The 23,675-nt window shown below is 38.0% G+C and overlaps 1 protein-coding gene across 3 annotated transcripts in view; it reads right to left on the bottom strand.

The window, feature by feature from the left end:
- Nucleotides 1–23,675, bottom strand: part of pxb (putative Hedgehog signaling attenuator pxb) — a 211,150-nt gene that overhangs the window by 10,275 nt on the left and 177,200 nt on the right. For all 3 annotated transcript variants that reach the window (XM_089738571.1, XM_028175569.2, XM_089738572.1), the window contains one exon: nucleotides 16,624–16,736. In XM_089738571.1, the coding sequence (XP_089594697.1) occupies nucleotides 16,624–16,736 (113 nt within the window). The remainder of the gene's footprint in view (nucleotides 1–16,623; nucleotides 16,737–23,675) is intronic.

Here is a 23,675-nt window from a genome sequence, read left to right as displayed (position 1 = left end):
TCTTCTCACAGTTTCATCTCAAGATTTTTATATACGGAACTTCCTGCTAAGGCGGTGGTCTAATTAACACAGTATCTACTAATACAATACAGAAAACATTGTAGGTGGCGCCTACGAAGCGTTGGATAGCGGAGTATTACGTGTTGCTTGATAACGATTGAAATTGCTATGGCGATTCGAAGTTTGTTTTAAATTGAGCACCCAGATTTGCATATTGACCAGTATCTATACTAATATTATAAAGAGGAAAGATTTGTTTGTTTGTTTGTTTCGAATAGGCTCCGAAACTACTGGACCGATTTGAAAAATTCTTTTTCCATTAGAAGCCGACATTGTCCCTGATGAACATAGGCTATTTTTTTTTTATTTTTTTTTTGGTTTCATGTGTGTTTTAATGTTTCCGAAGCGAAGCGAGGGCGGGTCGCTAGTTGGTAAATAATTGTGAAGTCGTCGTGGCCTAAAGGATAAGGATAAGATGCAACGGTGTTCGAATCTCTGGCGGGTACCAATTTTACTAATTAAATACGTACTTGACAAATGTTCACGATTGACTTCCACGGTGAAGGAATAGCATCGTGTAATAAAAATCAAACCCACAAAATTATAATTTGCGTAATTACTGCTGGTAGGACCTCTTGTGAGTCCGCACGGATAGGTACTACACCCGCGTCTATTTCTGCTGTGAAGCAGTAATGCTTTTCGGTTTGAAGGGCGGGGCAGTCGTTTTAACTATACTGAGACCTTAGAACTCATATCTCAAGGTGGGCGGCGGTATTTACGTTGTAGATGTCTATGGGCTTCAGTAACCACTTAACACCAGGTGGGCTGTGAGCTCGTCCACCCATCCAAGCAATAAATAAAAAATTTTATTCTTTGTTATGCTTTGTTTTTATTTGTTATTGGAACTAAACACGACCACTGTCGCGTGCACGACATAAAAGTGTGTTTACCTACGCCAAAAAGAAGAGCTTGAAGTATATGTGCACATTCTGAACTGTTATAGTTTGAAAATATTATATTAGTGATGATTTTGTTCTCCGAAATATAACTTCATTTGCAAAGTCCGTGCTGTATAGGAAGAGTTTTTGAAAACAATGATTTTAATGTTATGATGTTGAAAACAAAGTTATTGTGTATAGACACCTACAGACAAAAACAATTAGATTGTTATTTCACCTTTGAAGCTGCCCGCAAATCTGAACGCTTCCAAAAAAATACTCTCTCTGGGATTTCGATGCCCATCGCCACATTATAATGGATCGAAAGACAATTGAACTTTTTGGCGGGAACACGAGGAGTGAAGTTGTGTGATTTGATTTATTTTGTCTATTTAGTGTTTCTTCAGGTTTAAATGTGTAATAACGGTGGTCTATTAACTGTTTAATATCTGTGAAAGTGCACAAATGGGGGAAAATGAAACAAATCCGCTGGACGTAACTTCTCGGGATCCTCCAAAAAGTCCACTGAAAAAATCTCAGTAAATGACCACCATTTTACTGAGATTATATTTCATCTTATATCATCTCATTTCATTTAATTTCATCCCATTTGATTAATGTCTCAAATTAATCATCTTCATTTCATTTCATTTCACTTCATATTATCATTTTTCATAAAATAAGAATATAAATTGAAATAAGACATGACTTAAAGGTCTTAGTTGCCAGGTCATAAAATCCCTTAAAAAAAAGAAGAAAAACAACTGACCTTTGCGATAGCAGTGATCGGTCCATAATCATTAATGTCTATTGAAATTTCACATGCCTTCTCCAGTCGAGTCTGTGTGCCAACAAAGATTCAAACTTTGACAGTTTCATTCCAAAAGTCATCAGATGAGTTGATGTGATCGCTATCCCGGAAAGGTAGCGACGGCTATTGCTATGGCGACACACATTAACTGAAGGAAGGTGTCAAAATTCCAACGAGCGCGTTCAGCTGTCATCCCGGGCACATTGTGAGCACAAAAGCGGATTAAATTACTAGGGTGTTACTCGCGGTGTCAGACCGGGGTTTGTGTGCAAACATTACTTTCCTTCAAAATATGGGAATATTTGTAGCACGATGCTTCAAAATATGGGAATATTATGAAGCACTGTGTTACTTATTTCGAGCCATTGTAACGTTAAAAGTTCGTGTTTTTTAAGTGTGCTTCATTTGTTTTTTTTGTTGCTATATAGTGGATAGGAGGTTCCATTCTGTTATCACATCAAAAACGAATCAAGTTCAGCAATGAAATTATTTATGGATTAATCTTCTAATAACAAAAACTTTTGCAGCGCCAAACATAAGTGTGCTAGACCAATGTTTGATAGTTCTGAACGAAAAAATAAATAAGCACTGTTTGATTTCAGATAGCGAAAATCTATGAAAGCTAGATAATATTGGTGTTAGTAATGAGAAAAATGAGGTAGCCACTGAAGTCTTCTCTCCATTGGCAACATAGACAAAAGCACCCGACTTTAGATCAAAAGGAAAACTCAACGTTGCTCTTAAACCAGAAAGTGTAATTACCTCCCAGCAACACAAAGCTGGTATCGACACATGTAGATTCACAGTTAACCAAAAGTTAAACATACCTTGTGAATCTAATAAACTAGTGTACTGCCTTATTTATGGATCCGTTCCCCTTTAATCTACCCTTGGAATTGATTAAAGACTCCAAGTTATAAACTGTCTCGTGTTTACATTGGAGCCGACAAGTTTTTGATCAATAGCAGTTCACTTGAACCTTACACTAATTAGTTGATGGATTAATTAATTCGTCTTTCGTTGTTTTGGGTGTATCGGACGATGACCGAGGAATCTTTTATTGTTGCTTTAAAATTTTAAAAGTAAGACTACTCTTTATGTTTTTCTATCCTTATATATATTTTTATTCACACTTCTATTTTTGTAATTTATTATTTATCCCAGAACGTAATTAAGTGTATTCTACTCGATTTCGATCTGATTTAGATGTCTATTATGCCGATGATCTTTTACATCTCGCTACAATGATGGGTGCTTGAGGTAGTGTGGTGGAATCATAATTTGATTACAAAGCTTTATCGCTAAATTCATTCATAACGTTATTGTTCATATTTAAATGAAGAATAAATAAATAATAATAATAATAATATTTATTCAAGCCTCTTAAAATACAAACACGTACAAAAATACTTAACACTAGTATAATAATATACATGGCTTTTTTATGAGGTATACCATAACAAATTCCCTGACTTTTATGCTAGGAAAACCTGTGTTACAAAAGTCAGTGGTTCAGTGCTAGGTCACCAGGTAAAGAAAGTTAACCAGGAAGAACGATCTGTAAGAATATAGTACGTACGCGTGTGTGTGTGTGTGTGTGCGTGTGTGTGTGTGCGTGTGTGTGTGTGTGTGTGTGTGTGTGTGTGTGTGTGGTGTGTGTGTGTGTGTGTGTGTGTGTATGTGTGTCATACAATAAAGTATAAAATATTATTATATATTATTATATAAAATATTAATTTAAAATTAGCTACCATAAATCAACAGTATATCATACTATATATATACATCATTATACATTTTTACAACACGACTTGTTCTGTTTCAAAATAGTCTAAGTTTAAGAGCCAAGACTTCAGATTATTTTTAACGTCATACCTATTTAAGCCATCTATCTGCTGAGATATATTTACTTTATTATAAATTCTGCTACCTGACGAATAAATCTGTCGTCTGGCAAATTCCGTCCTACAAGCAATAGTGTCAAAGGCCGGTTTTCGTCTCCTCGTGGAAAGTGAAGTTTCTTTAGGTATTGATGGGAGGCAGGAGTGCTGTCGCAGAACGGACCTGTGGATAAACAGTTGTCTAACCGTCAGCACTCCTGCGTCACGATACAGTTGTCTAGTAGAGTACCCAAAAGGCTTCCCCAGCATCACCTTAAGCACTGCACTTTGCGCTCGTTCGATATTAATAAACTTTGTCTTGCAGGCACATCCCCAAATAGGGATGCAATAAGTTATAAGCGACTCGCAAAGGGAAGTGTATACGGTAAGCAATATTTGCTTATCTGCCGAGCCTCTTAGCTTTTTAAAAATAAAAATTAAGCTTCGAATGCGCGTCGTCACAAGTTCCAGTTGATCATACCAATTGAAACAGCTGTCCACCAACACCCCCAAGTATCTGATATTATCAGTCCTAGCAATCTCCGAGCAATTACATGCAGAATATCGTCCATTACATACATGGGCCTTGAGAGTAATAAGGGTACGACTTGATCGTGACTCAAGAAACATGTTGCTTGGAAGAGACTGTCACGGTCTATCAGCGGCAGTGCACTAAAACCACTCTCAATTTCAGCCTTGCAAATTCAATTGGCCATAAATGTGATTTCCCACCAGAAATTTATTTTTGAAGCTTCAAGACCACGCCGCTATTTTTTTTATTGTTTATTTGGGTGGATGAGCTCACAGCCCACCTGGCGTTAAGTGGTTACTGGAGTCCATAGACATCTAGAACGTAAATGCGCCACCCACCTTGCGATATAAGTTCTAAGGTCTCAGTATAGTTACAACGGCTGCCCCAGCCTTCAAACCGAAACGCATTACTGCTTCACGGCAGAAATAGGCTGGATTTTATTCGATTGCCTACCAATTGAATAAGATCTGTAACTCCCATTTCTCCTTTTGCGTACAAAAAATCTACAACAAACTTTCCTGTAGTCTCATATCAATATTGCAACGCACGAGATTGTAGGATACGTCGCACCGTAAGAAAACGAATTGAGATATTATGCAAATTATTGATTGTATGCAGATTGCATATAATAATCCGTTGCACTCGAAATCAAGTAACAATTCGTTTACCATAATGAGAGAGACAATAGGCTTAATAAAGACGTTATGTGATCCCGAGATAGCATTAGCTATGGCGCCGGTCGTTCCTTTGTCGTGATCGAATTGTTGTCATGAATCTGTTTGGTTACCAGACTGAGTTCGATTGGCTATTTAAACAAAATTATGACGAGAACAACGGTCCACGCCTAAGGGATCATATGGTATTCAATTCCTATAAGAATCCTTCTTAATAAGACGCATTCCTCATGTCTGAGGGCCGTGACCACCTCCTCTCATTATCCTACTCTGTTTTTGTTTTCCTACCTATTCTAGTAACTTTGAAGGGTTATTCTAGGTTCACCGAACTAGTAGGTGAGCTCACGGGGCTCAAACCGGGAGGTGTTGCTAACACTGGCCCTAGTAAGAGTAGTGCTTCGCAGAATCTACCACCGGATCGGAAACGCGACCCACTGAGAAGATCCGGCGAGAAACTCTGTGGGCTGTCTCTATGACTTAATTTACTCGTCAAGCCCTTCGTCGCAAGCGACGGGTTCGGCGAGGACGGTGACCGGTGCTTGAGGTACCTAAAAGCAGTATTAATGGATCGAGAGAATCCGTAATGACGTGTTTAGGGCGATATCGACTGTTTACCATTCGGTCCACCGGATCGGGTATGGGTTCTCTGGATGATGTTTCGCCATCTTCCTCTGTTCTCAACGGTGAGCATCTTAAACTGAGGTATCCAGTATGTATATGGTATGTAGTATCATATAAGCATGGGAGTCTAAATAGGAGGAACATAAATAGTACAGCGTAAATACTTTCATCTACCTTTAGACATTAGGAAGGCTGGCAGAAATTATGCACTGGATGTGTATTCACATACGATTTCCCCGATGACATATTTGGGTATCTTTATAAAATTTGGGTAATTATGTTTTGGGTAATTATACCACCATCCTTGCCCATTTCTGCCGCGAAGTAGTCATGTATTCCCGGTAACACAAACAAACATGCAAACCCACCTATTTTAATATCACTAGTAGATATTAAAGCATAGTTTTGAACGAAAGCTAAGTAAATAAAAGAAAGTAAATTCAATAATTATGAATACATACATATACAGTCAAACATGGATAAGCGACAGTTCAAGGGAGCACAATCTCATTCTCGCTTATAGAGGTTTCTCACTAACCCGAGTTTCGCGCTAATGCTCTCTCTGAGTTTCATTTCCCGATTTTCCGGTTCAAACGCATTTACTATTTTAAATTTATCACTTAATGACAGTACTTTAATTTTCCGTTTTGACATGATGCAGAACAGAACTTTCCTTCGCAATTGATTAACGATAAACTGAGTAAGTCAGGACGGTACACAGGTACACGTGTCCATTCGAAAAGAATGCGATAAAATAACAACGTTATTTAGTTCCACGAAATAGAATAGGTTCAATATTGACGAGAAAACAATTCAAAAATAATGGAAGGAAGTTCCACAAAAGTTAAGAATGAGTCATAAAATCGCAGATGATAAATTTGTAATTTGTTTTTTCATTTGTTCCTCCTAAATAATATAAATAAATATAAACTGTAACAACAACTGTGTGTAAACATTTGACTGTATATAATACGAAATAAAGCTTACAAATAAATTACCTCATGAATTTTTCATGTAATGAATTCACGAATTTGTATACAGAAAAATTGTTCATGCAAAATGTAATTAAATATAATATGGACTTTAATAACAATGTATTTAGGTGCTTGCTCAAAACTTTTTTGTATCAACAATTATGGAACGAAATAATGTTAACAAATAAATTCGTGGAATTTTAATGTAATTAATTCATGAATAACTGATTTTAATCTTGTACACAAAAAACTGTTCATGCGTAATGTAATTTATGTATGTGGGCTTAAAACAATGATAATGTATTTATGTAGTACTAACTATAAGCGTTTGACGGGTGGAAAAACTTGAATACCATCACCTATCTTGAGCTTGAGCTTGATTGAGCATACTGGTGGTAGGACCTCTTGTGAGCCCGCATGGGTAAATACCACCATCCCGTCTGTTTCTGCCGTGAAGCAGTAATGCGTTTCGGTTTGAAAGGGGGTTAGCCCTTGTAACTATACTGAGACCTTAGAACTTATATCTCAAGGTGGGTGACGCATTTACGTTGTAGATTTCTATGGGCTCCAGTAACAATTTAACACCAGGTGGGCTGTGAGCTCGTCCACCCATCTAAGCAATAAAAAAAAACATGAGAATTCAAGGTTTCAACTTGATTGTACTAGGGCGGGTCCCACACTTTGAATCGGAATTTATATAAAACACTAGCGACCCGCCCGCCCTCGCTTCGCTTCGGAAACATTAAAACACACATGAAACCAAAAAATAAAAAATAAATTAAAAAAAGTAGCCTATGTTCATCAGGGACAATGTCGGCTTCTAATGGAAAAAAAATTTTTCAAATCGGTCCAGTAGTTTCGGAGCCTATTCGAAACAAACAAACAAACAAATATTTCCTCTTTATAATATTAGTATAGATTAAATACTAATGGTACCTCAAACTACGCTCTAACAAAATTGATTACGCGAATAGGTAAATTCTACGCGTTTAATATTTATTACACGATGCTATTCCTTTATTGTGGAAAAGGACAAAAGCTGAATACGTATTTCATTCGGAAAAAAAGGTATCTACCCGCAGAATTTGAAGTTCGGCTTTTCCTACCTATGCTGTTTTTTTTATTGCCCTTGTAGGCAGACGAGCATACGGCCCACCTGATGGTGAGTGGTTACCATCGCCCATGGACTTCAGCAATGCCAGAGGCAGAGCCAAGCCGCTGCCTACCGTTTAATACTCTCCACAAGCTGCGTTTGAAGAAGGGCATATCATAGCGCTCGGGAAACACCGTGGAGGGGAGCTCATTCCATATCCGGATGGTACGTGGCAAAAAATACCTCTGGAAACGCACTGTGGATGACCGCAGTGGCTCCAGGTAGTATGGATGAACTTTACTCCGGTGGCGGGCGGTGCGATGGTAAAAACGAGATGCCGGTATCATCTCGAACAATTCCCCTTCCTCGAGATAGCCTTGATAGGCTATATCAGCGTTACCCTAGCGTGTAGGTGAGCTCTCGGGCCTCAAACCAGGAGGTTTTGCTAACACTGGCCCTAGCAAAAGCAGTGCTTCGCAGAATCTACCAGCGGATCGGAAACGCGACCCAAACTTCGGTACCGTCGCGTCGGTCAATACCAATGCTGGTCGTTTTATTCAGTAGGCCACGAAGTCTAGACCGTTCTCTGTGTTGTATCGGGAATAGCCCATTTAGTTTCTCGCTAGATCTTCTCAGTGGGTCGCGATTCCGATCTGCGAAACACTGCTCTTGTAAGGGCTAGTGTTAGTAAATTCTCTCAGGTCGAGGCAATGAGCCCATCTATTCGTCCGGGTGCAGCTGGAATCGCCCCTTAGGCTACCAGGGAATAGGGAATTAATTACATTTGAAAATCGTAATAAGAACAGAAGAATCATGTGCCGGTTATATTTGAATTAATTCAATATTCTGTTTTGTTTTTTAAACTACATTCTAGAATCGTTTTGGAGTAGAATTAGAACGGCCTATTCTGTCGTACCTGGGGCCCTTGTAACTACAGGGCCCTCGACGAGACAAAGGCCCAGTAAATAGTTCATTGTTCCGGAGCCCCGACGGCGTGTCGAGTGGCCGAAGAGTTTACGTGGTTTTTTTTTCTCAATGCTCGCGGGCTGTTCGAAATTCGAAAACTTTTGCGGCTTCAACAATGACGCCGGTTTTTGTTATTCGTGAAAGAGCGTTCGTTTTTCAAGTTCGTATTTTTTTTCTTTCTTCTGTATTTTCAGTATTGAAGTCACCGGATGTTATTAATATTACTAGTGGTCCCGCAGTAGTCGAAATTCGACTATAATTAATTGAAATTATAAGTTTCAACATTATTATGGCCCTATGGTTACAGATTGCCGTCTGGTGTAGTGGTAAGTGACATGGTCACTACACAGGGGGGTCGCGGGTTCGAAACCCGCCAAGGGAAGATATTTGTATAATAAATATAAATGTATTTTCCAGGGTTATGGATGTCTATTAAATATATGTATGTGTATAATAAAAATCTTACATTTATATCCGTTATCTGGTACCTGTAACACAAGTTCTTTACGAACTTATCACGGGACCAGTTAACGTGGCGTGATTGTTAGTAAATATTTATTTATTTCGCCAAGACTAACACTATAGACAAATACTCGTAATATTAAAGATAAACAATACTAACCTATTCTCAATTTGACTACAGACTTTAAAGAATATCAAAAGTTTGACAATAAACAAAAAGTATATGTGTGTGTGTCAAATACGCGGTAGTGTGTGTAATGTTTTCGTTATTTATTTAATGTATCTTTTAGGCATTATTTTAAAAAAATATTAGCATTGTGCACTTCTTCTCTATATTCTCTTTAAGTGTGGAAAATTTCATACTCCTCCGTCTGCGAAATTTTCGTAAAAAGGGTTACAGAGTTTTTGCTTCACGTATTAATATATAGATATATTAATTTATAATGAGACAGCAGACACTAAAATGACCTTGCGTTCCTTGAGATGCGTTCCAGAAATGATTGGTCGCTGTGATAAGGTAAGATTAATGTCATTTGAAAAAAAAAATGCAACGATATAATTGATATATGAAGATAAAACGCATTCATTCGCGACAGATATACAAAACAAATATCCCAATTGCCCCACTGAGTATATCGCCTGATCACGATTCCGAATCGGTGGTAGATTTAGGTACTGGAGATATTGTCAAGCTCTTACAGTCCGAGCCCCGTGAACTCGCCAAACAGTTAACGCGAAGCCAGCATATCCCCTCGAAGCTACTGACAAAAAATTGGTATCGATTTGTGCGGATTCATAACATACTCTATCATTAAATTCAAAACAATAAGACCACAGAAGATAATTCCAAAAAAATATATATTAATATGTATACTTTTCAACATGATTGTACGTATAGTAGGTAGTTCTAGAGGTATAGATTGACGGCCTTCTTTATAATTTATTATCGGAATCTCTAAGTGTTGATATAGATAATTAGGGTATAGTTCGCAGCAAAGCAACCAAGAGATATGTTTCACAGTTTATTCCATTCGAAAGATTAATTGTAAAAACAAAACTATTGCATGTACGAGATCCCCTATCGACTGTTCAGCATAGCGAGTCGAATAATACACTAATTGGGATGGTTACCATAAACAATGTTCCCACATAATGGCGCAAGGCAGCGTGAAGCACAATAGGAAATTCACACACACAAAATTCTTAGTCGATTGAGACAAAAGGCCCCCTGAATATTCATTTTAACGGATCATGCCCAGGAGTCGGCCCGCCCTCGGCTCTGATTGGACGAACGAATTCAAATTGACCAATCAAATTCCTAGTTTATATTTGGCGGAGTTGATCACGCGTCGTTGCGTTGCGAAAAACGTTTTTGCTGTCGTATAACTGATGCGTGTGTTGTAAGTTTCCGGAAGAATAAGGACGTATGTATGACTAATTAAATTCTGTTTTATTATAGTCTCTATATACATATTTTGTTGGTTATCAGTTCTATAGTAGAACGGCTGCCGCACCCTTTAAACTGGAACGCATCACATATGAATTTAGATAATATAATTAAAAGCGTATATAGTGAATTTTTAGTAGTATATTGTAGTTTTGAATAACATATGTTAAGGGAATGGAATGAGGCGTTCGCTCCTGGCCTTTTCATTTTTCATTATTATTATTATTTTTTAATTGTTTTTTTGACTTGTTTTTTTTCCTTTATTGTAAATATTTTTATTTATTTAAAAAAAAAGTAAATATTTGACAAAAACAAAAAAAAAAAGCCCGCTGAGTTTGTTTCGCCGGTTCTTCTCAGGACTGTGGCTTTTTTTGGAACCGGTGGTAGAGTTAACATTGTTATTTATATTTTGACATTCAACAAGTGTGTTATACTGACATCTAAGTTGAAATAAATGATTTTGAATTTGAATTTGAATGAGTTCACTTTACACAAGATTGTTCTTCGCCACCTATGGTATCATAGATTTAAAATTAAGCGCTTGTCAAACAAGTCGAATACTTGTTTTTGTTTTGTTATTAATTTTATTATTTACCAAATTTCGGCATTAATAAAATACACATTATACTGTATTTTGGACTTGAAAAACATTTTTTTTCTAAGTACGAGCTGATGTACAAATATCAAAATTATTTTTTTATATTTTATTTAGTTCTGTTTTTACAAACGGGCAATTAGTATTTGTCCGTTTAGGGTCGATATTTCGAAGCAATCGAGATTTCAACATCTTGTCTCAATACGAACGGTGATATTTCTCATGAACAGTATCTATATGGTAGAGTACTTATAAACTATTCGATAAAATCCTATATAAGACTAGAAATTAGAATAAGAGATCTGATTACGTAATTTCATTAGCAAAACAACAAATCTAATATGTGTTTGAAACAACAATATTGACTGTGTTGAGTTGGGTAATTTTTTGGTCAAACCCTTGGAGCTTATCAGAGAGAGAGAGAGAGTATTCTTTATTGTACACCAAAAAACAAATAAACAGTGCGATATATTAAAAACAAAAAAGTACAATTGGCGGTCTTATCGCTAAGAGCGATCTCTTCCAGACAACCATTAGGTGGACAAGAATCATTTGGAAACGAACTACGCGCGGTGTACCATTCCAGTGAAATACATATACATATATGTACATACATATCTCCGTAAATATACATACAATTAATACAAAGTATTATAATATAATAATAATTATTAAAAATAAAAATTAAATAAAAATTAAATTTAAATTTTGCTTCTTGAAATGAAAGAATGAAAACTTATAATTTTGCTATGATTTACGGTAAGTTTCTCAAAAACTTCGTTTTTGGGGGGGCGGTATGTTGAGTTGGGTAATCTATTTTATCGGTATATAATCTGTGTCGTTGCATTTTTCCCTCCATTACTGCTGCAAAATTTATACAGATTGTTTGTCTCTAAAAAGTTACGTTTAATAAATTCTATAAAGCTATCCAAGTTATTATTTAAATACGACAAAGTTGGTGAACAAACAGACGGACTAATTTAATGTTTACGTACAATGTTATCTTACTGAGCACCCTGTAGCGACAGACAACCACATTTAGCCTCATAGTATTGACATTTTGTATGATTTATTAACTATAAACACACACTCCAAGTTGTATTGTTCTAAAATAGATCACGGGTGTGTAATACGGGGTGTAACTCTGCTATGTGGAGCGATGCTATGGTTCACATGGAACTAAGTGTAAATGTGTATATATTTGTATATGTATTTGTGTATGCATATTTTTACTATTTAATAATGCCTATTTACACTTATATATGTCGTGTGTGTGTATTTGTAATAATTTATATTTCAATGCACCTACCATTATTTAGTCTGACCTACCTTTAGTTGACTGATAGAGAATGCCTCAGGAATTAAGTCCGCCAATGTAAGCAAATATTACATGAAGTGAATAAAAAATAAATGCTTAAATTGAACTTATGTCAACAATTCAAAGAATTTGTGATGTTTGTTAAAAAAGGCTTGATTTTAAAAATTCGTAAATGTTTTTTTTTGTTACCCTTGTAAGCAGACCGACAGTACAGTGTACAGCGCGCTGCATGACGCCGTGGACAGGGGAAAGTGGAAAAAGATCCTAAGATTGAAGCTCATGGGTGATGGTGGTCACGACCCTCAGACATGAGGAACACGACTCGAGGAGGGAGAAAGCAGACCGACATACGGCCCTTCTGATGGTGAGAGGTTACCGTCGCCCATGGACTTCAGCAATGCCAGGGGCAGAGCCAAAGCGCTACCTACCGATACCTGATTTCCATATGTCTGTTTGTAGCATCGCACGATAGCAAGATTAGCATCGCTTCGCTTGTGGGACACAACTATAAGGCACCTCGCACACACAGTCACCGCCTTTAGCTCACCCGTTCCGGATACGATATCCGGTTCAACTTTTTGTTTTCTTCACCTGTACTGAGACGTTAACATCACTGTTCTTATTCAACCAATAGCCACGCGTGGGTGCAAACGTATCTTACGTCCTTGTCTCGTCGAGACCAAACGAAAAGGACGGAGATACCATAAAGCACTGAAGTACAGCGTGTTCCTTTGTTTTTCTTTTTTAATGCATTTTGAATGTTTGCCGCGGTTGTATTAGGATGTAGTAAAAAGATTTCGTGATAAGAAACGTGATAGAATTAACATATAGTATTTATTCGTGATAATAAAAGTTTATTGTTTTTAGTGCGGTAATGGAGTTACAAATCACGTTAACAACTTAGGTATTTTATGTTGGTGTCAACGGAAAATCAAGTGTGTAGACGCTTAAAATAACTGATCGCGTTGTGATAATTGTAGGTTCTGGTAACCAATTCATCCCATATAGACCGTGAGCCTGTTCATCTAATTATGAGCGAAGCACTGCTCTTGCTAGGGCTAATGTTAGCAATTCTCTCCAGTCGAACACGTGAGCTCACCCACCTTCTTACTGGTGGTAGGACCACTTGTGAGTCCGCGCGGGTAGGTACCACCACCCCGCTTATTTCTGCCGTGAAGCAGTAATGCATTTCAGTTTGAAGGGTGGGGCAGCCGTTGTAACTATACATGAAACTTTAGAGCTTATATCTCAAGGTGGGTGGCGCATTTACATTATAGATGTATATGGGCTCCAGTAACCACTTAATACCAGCTGGGCTGTGAGTTCGTCCACCCATCCAAGCAATAAAAAAAAAACTATCCGCGCGTAGCTGGTATAGTCTTTTAGGCTACCACAGATTAAGTAGGAAAAAAATATAATCATCTTGCACTTTTTTTATTATTAGTTAGTTGGGTGGACGAGCTCACGGCCCACTCGATGTTTTTTTTTATTTTTATTTTTTATTGCTTAGATGGGTGGACGAGCTCTCAGCCCACCTGGTGTTAAGTGGTTACTGGAGCCCATAGACATCCACAACGTAAATGCGCCACCCACCTTGAGATATAAGTTCTATGGTCTCACGTATAGTTACAACGGCTGTCCCACCCTTCAAACCGAAACGCATTACTGCCTCACGGCAGAAATAGGCAGGTTGGTGGTACCCACCCGCGCGGACTCACAAGAGGTCCTACCACCAGTAATTACGCAAATTATAATTTTGCGGGTTTCATTTTTATTACACAATGTTATTCCTTCACCGTGGAAATCAATCGTGAACATTTGTTGAGTACGTATTTCATTAGAAAAATTGGTACCCGCCTGAGATTCGAACACCGGTGCATCGCTCAACACGAATGCACCGGACGTCTTATCCGTTAGGCCACGACGACTTCAAAAAGTGATTACCGGAGCCCATACATATCTGCAAGGTAAATGCCACCACCTACCTTGAGATAATAGTTCTAAGGTCTCAGTTTCCACAGTACATTTATATCGGTTATTAATATTATTTATACCGTGTTTTTTAAATGCTTATCTTCTTAAGAAGAATAAAATTACAATTTTTAAAATACAATAAATAAAAACACTAGATTGCCCCTGGTGGCGGGGTTTAAGGCTCCAGAGTGAGAAATTATTATTATTATGTTTTGATATATTATTATATTTTAATTAAATGAATCAATGTGAAGTTAACGAGTTGGCTACTTATCGTCACGAAAGCGTATCGTAAATCCCTTTTCCCGTCAATCTGTCCGTAGCGTGACAGCGAGAATATTGTGACACTTCTAATTATTTTAGTTCTATGCCGTAATGATTTTGAGGTGGCCAGTTTTTAAATCGTAAGCTATCTAAGAATTACATAGTTACTTTTTCTAATTGGCTATCAACTGACTGACTCTATGTCATTAACATTGATAATATAGAAATTATATCAGTCGAGAATTTACTGGTGGTAGGACGTTTTGTGAATCCGCACGGATAGGTACCACCACCCCGCTTATTTCTGCCGTGAAGCAGTAATGCGTTTCGGTTTGAAGGGTTGGACAGCTGTTGTAACTTTACTGAGAACTTAGGACTCATATGTCAAAGTGGGTGGCATTTACGTTATAGATGTCTATGGGCTCCGGCAACCCCTTAACACCAGGTCGGCTGTGACATCGTCCACTCATCTAAGCATTTTTTTTAAATTGTTTTAATGGGACACGACTTTTTTATCGCAATAGGCCGGCTACCAGAAACCATATATCACCATGTGAATAACGCTACTCTCTATGGGGTCAAAGTCGCTGTTATATCGGAGAACTGTCCCATATTTCAAATAGGAAGGCATGGCCACTTCGTGCCAGAAATATTGAGGATCCTGGTAGCTGTCCATGCTCAGACCTCAGTGATATTTTCTTAGGAAATGCACGGTAGTTGAGCATAGTGTTCAAGAAGACTAAAAGAACTCACTAGAGGTGCCTACAAACACAAGTGACGTCACCAAATTCGTTCATAGCCACTTCCCCGCTAAACCTTACCACATGAACTCGACGATAATACGTTAGGATTAAATCTCGTATAGGTGACAGCTACTCTAATCAACTTTCCCCTGCCGTTGTCGCTTCAAACGTATGTGACGACGGTTTTAGTGCCGATTAACTTGTCACACAATGTCGACGCGATCGAGTTAACTAAAGAGATATGCAATCGTAAAAACATAGTTCGGATTTAATTTGACGGCAAAGTTGTATTATACGGTTTGCATTTTTAAGCTATTACATAGCTTTTATCGCGGGCTTTGAGCGCGGCGACCGAATCAAGAAATTCCGTAACGAAAATAAAACCTAACACATCCCACTCCGTCTACTATGTAGCTCGCGTTAACACATTCACACGTTGCGCTTGAAAAACGTTATGCAATAGGTTTAGCGCGACAGTCCCCGAGTGCCACACGTGATTATTTTTTTAAAGTTATAAAAGTTTTATGCGTGTATCGGTACAGTTTGTACGATTTTAATCATAGCTATTTTAATTAGTTTCGATGTTTCTATTCAAAGTGTTATATTAAAACCTTTAAATTGTGCTACTATTGTATTATATTATATCTGTTTGTGTAATTTCTTATAGTAGTTGATTATCTATAGCCGCCTAAATCGATATTTATTTCATCCAAGAAAAGACGCAGAGCTTGTGGTTAATATTTTTTATTTATTAGAAATTTATTTAGGTACAACCAGCCCGCTAAGGCTGCTTAGGGGTCTTTAAAAAAATTTCAATAATATTTGACGTTGTTTTATTTGTTTTAGATAAAATAACACTTATTGCGGCATAATTATAATAGTTAGACATATGCTGTCACTTTTTGTAAATAATAATGTGTTTTACAAAGTCGTAGAACATTATATTATTCTTTCATCAATAGTTTTCGCAGGGCACGCGATGTAAAGAATATTTTAGGTAATTTTTTTACACCTTGGGTTACATTATTGGAGTAAGGATCCCTCATTTTTTCAAAAAATATTATAGCCTATGTCACTCTGGAATTGTGTAGCTTCCAAACTGAGAAATATTTTTTCGAATTGGTTCAGTAGTTTCGGAGCCTATTCAATACAAACAAACAAACAAATCTTTCCTCTTTATAATATTAGTATAGAAGTATAGATAGTATAGACTAGTATATATGAGACATAAACGATGAAGACATTATGAATAATAATTATCGAACTTCGGACTCTTGCCCGAATACATGTTTCTAAATGCTTGTGACTTTTGGGTGTTAAGTTTCACTTACTTCCAAACTAGGATAATTCCGATGAGAACACACGCGGCCAGCACGAAGGAACACAGTCCGATCACAGCAGAAGTCTGCAGCGATGACCCGTTGTGGTTATACGCGTCGATCTTCTGTAAACAAATGAATGGTTAAATAAATAATCTGAGCAAAATTATTGGTGGCTTAGCTGTAACGTATTCGTGTTTTTTATTAGTGCTGTAGTGGGACTTTTTGGTTGGAAAACGTCAAGGCTAGTTGTGTGAGTATGGTGGTAGGACCTCTTGTGAGTTCTGGTGGTAGGACCTCTTGTGAGACCGCACGGGTAGGTACCACCACCTCGCCTATTTCCGCCGTGAAGCAGTAATGCGTTTCGGTTCGAAGGGTGGGGTAGCCGTTGTGACTATACTGAGACCTTAGAATTTATATCTCGAGGTGGGTGGCGCATTTACGTTGTAGATGTCTATGGGCTCCAGTAACCACTTAACATCAAGTGGGCTGTGAGCTCGTCCATCCATCTAAGCAATAAAAAAATAAAAAAAAGTATTTTGGCGATTTAATGGATTTTTCAGGCTTCATTGTCTAATGTAGACTTATTAGGCACTTGAAAGCTGTGAAAGGGTACGAGTGTGGAAAAATGAGAGATAATTTCAGAACGTCACTCCTCGCGTTTACCCAAAAACTCCTGTGAAGGCACAGTAAATTAGTAGATTTAAAAAAAATGCAGTATTTCTCTTGCTTATGTAACATTGTGTATTCATATGAAAGTATGTGTGGGCTTATTTACATTTTTAGTATGTAGTATGTTAAATAAGTATGTAGTCTTATTTTAATGAATTTAAATGCTCCACCATAAAATATATGTACCGCCAATCATGAATTTAGGTTAACTGGTATATAATCCTTTACAGCGTTACGTTTGCCGATATACGTATCATTTGTTATTGCAAGTTTAATACACAGGTGTAGTCCTATCGATCGATATGAGTACCTACACCAGGCGTCCTTATCCTTTAAGGCTTCGTCAAACAGAACGCGTAATTAACGCTGCGTTTTAACGTCGCGTTCGTTACATGTCACACAAATTGACTAGATGAGCCCAACGCTCCTTGACGCAACGCATTCACCAAATCATAGTGCCTTTCGATAGCAGTGTGAAAATTTAAAAGTATTAAGATATCGAGTGATTCAGATGTGGCATTGTATAAACATGGGTGTTTCCTAACTATTTCTATCTATCCTATTCGCCGCCTATCCGTGCCGTCAGTTTAGCGCTCTGAGGCGCGCTAATTACGCGTTCTGTTTGACGAAGCCTTAAAGTCATAACGATAATTTAATTACACTAAACAAAGCATTCCGAGTGAGCACATCGATAATCGTATAGAACGAATTGGATGGTTTCCAAAATACGAAACATCGACCGCGATTTGTCTTACAACCGCTCGTTACCGATGCCAAATAGTGTTGGCGTAGTTCATCCTGAATCGAATCGGGGGTCTTATTAAAATAGTCACTTAAAAACCTCCATAGTCTCTAAGACCGGTTGTCGATCTTTTTTTTTTTGTTCAATGCCCTCACTCACAGTCCGGGCTAAGCGGTCATAGAAATGCCCATGGACGCCATAAATGCGGTTGCTTACATACTTTTACACATATATATATTCACGTCATCACGGATCCTCCTGATCCATTAACGTTGCTTTTAGGCACTACAAGCACCGACCACCGTCCCCTCGTCGAACCTGTCGCTTACGACGAAGGGCTCGACAAGCGAATTAACCCACAGACACAGCCCACTGAGTTTCTCGCCGGATCTTCTCAGTGGGTTGCGTTTCCGATCCGGTGGTAGATTCTGCGAAGCACTGCTCTTCCTAGGGTCAGTGTTAGCAACTCTCCGGTTAGAGCCCCGTGAGCTCACCTACACACGCCTAGGGTAAGCTGACATAGCCTCTCAAGGATATCAGCATAGGTAGGGAAAAAAAAACGGTCATTACTTTGGAAGCTAAACGAAACGCAGCGATTCCCGAGAGATGGCAGCACGATTGCGGTATCGTCGAAACTCGGCTAACTTCCTAGCCGATGGAAGCGCGTAGACGCCATCACACTTACCAACCAGCCTTCTTGAAGAGCGGTGCCTCCGTCCTAAGCACTGTCATTCGTTTTTGTTTGCTAACGTCAAGAGAAGATTTCTACATTGTTCTAAGACAGCAAATGTGATCTTAGCTCGATCGTCTTATTCTCCCCTATGATGTCTGACGATGATGTTACTAATGTGGTTTATATATATAACCGACATATATATAGGTATAATTGATCGCAAACCAAAAATCTTGACGGCGGCGATATCAAAAAGTTGGCGATGGCGAATCATTTTTCAATTACTTCATTTCTCAACGGGTTTAATGACATTCGCCATTTTAAATTTAGTCCAACGCTCATTTTAGATATAAACGAATCTAAATATGTTCACGTAAAAATTAGTCATCGTAGTTTGGTAAAAATCAAATCTTCATCATCGTCATTATCAGCCGATGTTCACTGCTGGACATAAGCTTCCCCCGAGTTTCGCCACAACGACCGGTCTTAGGCAGCTCGCATCCAGCTGATTCCACCAACGATTATGACAACCCTCCCAACGTAACTCACAGACATGTAATCAGATGCACTAAGCTTATTTGGTGTGATCATTGGTAAAGCTGGAGCATGCAGGGGTACGTTCCACTGTTGTATTTTTTGGCCCGGAGAGTGGATGTGTCTTGGTTTGAAGAGTGCGACATTCCTCCAATGTAACCTTCAACGTCATGACTCATGGGTGGGGCATCGATGGTATCCTTTAACTATGAACTAGATGATGACCGACCGATCGATCGGTATTTTTTTTTGATAACGCCATCTTGTTGTGTCTTTAAAGCGGTTAGTTGCCCTCAATTAAGAAAAATAATATTATTATTCGCCAATAGATGTCGGGAAGAGTTGATTATTGAAAACACGGATAAAACAACCTTTTTCTGAAAATAAATCGTAGCTAGATCGATTTATCGCCCCTGAAATCCCCTGTATACTAAATTTTATGAAAATCGTTGGAGCCGTTTCCGAGATTCAGATTATATATATATATATATATATACACAAGAATTGCTCGTTTAAAGGTATAAGATTAATAAGACTACCTAACACTAGATGAATAGTTAAGTTCCTTTATTTATGTAGCGCTACAAGAAAAACTTTGAAACGAATTCGACATCCCTAATATTCGATATCCCTAAAGGTGCACGAGGGTGTGTTTTCATATAAATTTTTTTCTATTTCACAATCACCCCAGTCACGCGATCGTTCGTCGATGAGGCGTTTTGAGGTCGTATACCGATCAGAAAAATAATGTCTTATTATAATTGTTAAATAGTGAAATTAGGTTTTTTTTTTAGGGTTGTATCTAACGTATAATTTTAAATTTTAGATTTTACATTTTAAGTTGTTGCACAGGCGTGGGGCCACCCACGCAATTTGAAGTATTTTTGTCGCAAAAAGGGCTATGCGGCCCTGTTCATTACGTATGATTGCTTCGGAAATAGATGATCACCGGTGATCACAAATGATAAAACAAAGTTTGATTTTTATTACATAAACCTTCACCGCGGAAGTCAATCGTGAACATTGGTTAATTTATTTTTATTTTTTTTATTGCTAGATGAGTGGACGAGCTCACAGCCCACCTGGTGTTAAGTGGTTATTGGAGCCCATTGACATTTACGACGTAAATGCGCCACCCACCTTGAGATTTAAGTTCTAAGGTCTCTAGTATAGTTACAACGGCTGCCCCACCCTTCAAACATAAACGCATTACTGCTTCACGGCAGAAATAGGCAGGGTGGTGGTACCCACCCACTCACAAGAGGTCCTATCACCAGTAAGTTTTTTTATTTGATTTTTATTTCATTAGAAAAATTGTTACCCGCCTGCGGGATTCGAACATCGTTGCATAACTAGATACGAATGCATCGGACGTCTTATTCTTTAGGCCACGACGACTTGTAACTTTGATATCAATAAATAACAATGGCGACCCTAACGTTACACTGTTCAGCGAAATACAATTATAATTGTTCAAAACGGCATTCGTATATTCAGCGCGGAGTGCAGAGAAACACAATTAATATTACGAGTTAATTGGATAGATTCTATCTGCGCGGGGCGTGCTCGCGTCTAATTCGTTTCGGGGTGACTTATAATCGGCCGGTTCCGCTTTCCGTTTAATTTATACACGTGTTCAAAGGTGAATCTATTTCTTGTTCAGATTATTCGCTTGTAACATTCATGGAGATATATTTTATTTTTAAGCAATATTCGAATACTTTCTTGCAATATACGGTCCGGCCATTAGAACGTTATTAGTGTTGGAAGCAATTTATAAGTATATCTCAGAGATGACTTATTTGAAATAAAATTAATAAAAAAGGCCGGTAAATAGGTAAATAGGCTCACTCGTGAACACTCTATTACATCTTTAATTAATGTCAAGGATTTTATATTTATTTACAGAATCTGATTCTAAGCAGTAGATAAGTGCCACTATATAAGAACTTTTTCTTATTAGTAATTTAAGTGAAGAAATTTGTTGTTAAAAATAACAGAATATCCTAAAATTACAAGCCTGGCTTAACTACGTTTTATTAAATATTGTTTAAGTAAAAACTAATCTATGTTTTTCAAATCGTCATCTTGCTAGGAAAGTCTAGTATGACTTAGCAATGTCTTATTGTAAATTCGAGTCTCATCTAAATAATTACGGATTATTTAACATATGTTGATAGCTTACTTGGTAATAAATGCCTGCCGTGGCTTATAATAACATGAATACCACGATCTTAATGATATGAGATCATTGTCTCGATTAATTATATTAACGGCTATCCTATGTCCAAAAAAGAATCCATGACTATCCATCTGATCATAGTTGTAATAGATCAGATAGTAGAACCTACGCGTGCATTCTACAAGCTCTGCTACCGTTATTTATTTAATATACATACATTAAACGCATTTAAACAATTTTTTTTCCTTCTTGGCTGGCTTGGCTTTTTTTACTGGTAGTAAGACCTCTTGTGAGTCCGCGCGGGTAGTTACCACCACCCTGTCTATTTCTACCGTGAAGCAGTAATGCGTTTCGGTTTGAAGAATAGGGCAGCCGTTGTAACTATACTGAGACCTTAGCACTTATACCTCAAGGTGAGTGGCGCATTTACGTTGTAGATGTCTATGGCCTCCAGTAACCACTTAACACCAGGTGGGCTGTGAGCTCGTCCATCCATCTAAGCAATAAAAAAAAGAAGCTTAAATCACTAGAAATTTCGGTCATTTTAAACCCAAGGACCTTCTGTAGGATCAACAACAAAGAACCTGTAAATTTCACTTATCGTAATGCGAAACGTAATACGTGCACGGCCGATATCAAATGGCAACCCACAAAGAATGTTAAGGACCTCTAGCGCCCGTCTCGCGATAACCATCAAAGCGCATGATCCCATGCATTATACCCCGGAGAGGCACGGCGATTTGTCAAAAGCTGGCATTATCTGAACGGGAATCCGTCATCGGCACAAGACGATTTACCGAGTCATATCTCACGGCATCTTCGGAGGCGCGCAACGAAAAAATAAAGAGAAGCCCGTTCGTTTATTGACGCTTCGGATTCTGTAGGATACTAAAATGCTGATGTTGAAACATACGCGAAGTGGCACGCTTAAGTGTTTAAGTTTTGTTTCCTAAATTTTATTTTGCGATACTGACATAACTGAATATATGCGGCAGGCAGCGGCTTGGCTCTGCCCCTGGCATTGCTGAAGTCCATGGGCGACGGTAACCACTCACCATCAGGTGATCCGTATGCTCGTCTGCCTACAAAGGCAATAAAAATATAGGTATAAGTAAAGGACTTAACATATCTCTTATTGAGCGAAGATCAGACATGAGTTGTGAAATTAACGAAGCAATAATTATTTATGCTTGGATAATGAAAAGAATATAGTTTTCGCAAGTTTATTACTGGTAGTAGGAACTCTTGTGAGTCCGCGCGGGTAGGTACCACCACCCTGCCTATTTCTGCCGTGAAGCAGTAATGCGTTTCGGTTTGAAGGGTAGAGCAGCCGTTGTAACTATACTGATATCTTAGAACTTATATCTCAAGGTGGGTGGCGCATTTACGGTTGGAGATGTCTATGGGCTCCAGTAACCACTTTACACCAGGTGGGCTGTGAGCTCGTCCACCCATCTAAGCAATAAAAAAAAAACTTGTAATCTATATATATGAAAATGAGAACCGTTCGTTAGTCTCGCTAAAACTCGAGAACGACTGGACCGATTTGGCTAATTTTGGTCTTGAATTATTTGTGGAAGTCCAGAGAAGGTTTAAAAGGTAGATAAATATGAAAATGCTCGGAATTAAATAAAAATAACAATTTTGTTTTTCCTTTGATGTGTCCCCCGTCGGACAGATTCCTTTTGTTTGTTTCAAGTTTATTTTATACAAAAGTTTAGGTATTTTATTTATCGATTGAGGCACTACGAAGTCTGCCGGGTCAGCTGGTCATCAATAAATATACGGCCAAATTAAAAGACTATTTTCCAGCCAAATTGAATAGTTTCTGTTCTTAGAATGTTACGCCGGTCCCTAATATAAAATAACTGGAATAAAAATATTCAAAACGGTCGCCGATCGTTCCTTATCGAACTGTCGATCTCTAGGCAGTAGCCGATTTGTCAATGGTTCTCTTTAATTAATAAAAATGCCTCATCGTATGAATACCGGGTCCGGTGGCGTCGAGGGCCGTGTGCATTTCAAATTGTATGTATATATGACGCTTGCGTTTGTGTGCAAGTAGACGTTTTTTTGTGCTTAACGGTATTCGATTGCAATTATTCTTTATACAATTAAAACCTACAGTCATTTTTCTTAGGAAACTAGCAATACAGGAAGGACGTTTAGGTGGTTCTTCCAAATGCTCACATAAAAGTTTTATTGACTGAAAAACCCCAATTGTTCGTGAAAACTACTTATATATTGGCAGTTGCACTGCG

This window comes from Bombyx mandarina, chromosome 25, assembly GCF_030267445.1.
Source record: "Bombyx mandarina strain Sakado chromosome 25, ASM3026744v2".
Lineage (NCBI taxonomy): Eukaryota > Metazoa > Arthropoda > Insecta > Lepidoptera > Bombycidae > Bombyx > Bombyx mandarina.
Note: the sequence above shows the minus strand (reverse complement) of the source record. Positions and strands in the feature narration are given on the sequence as shown.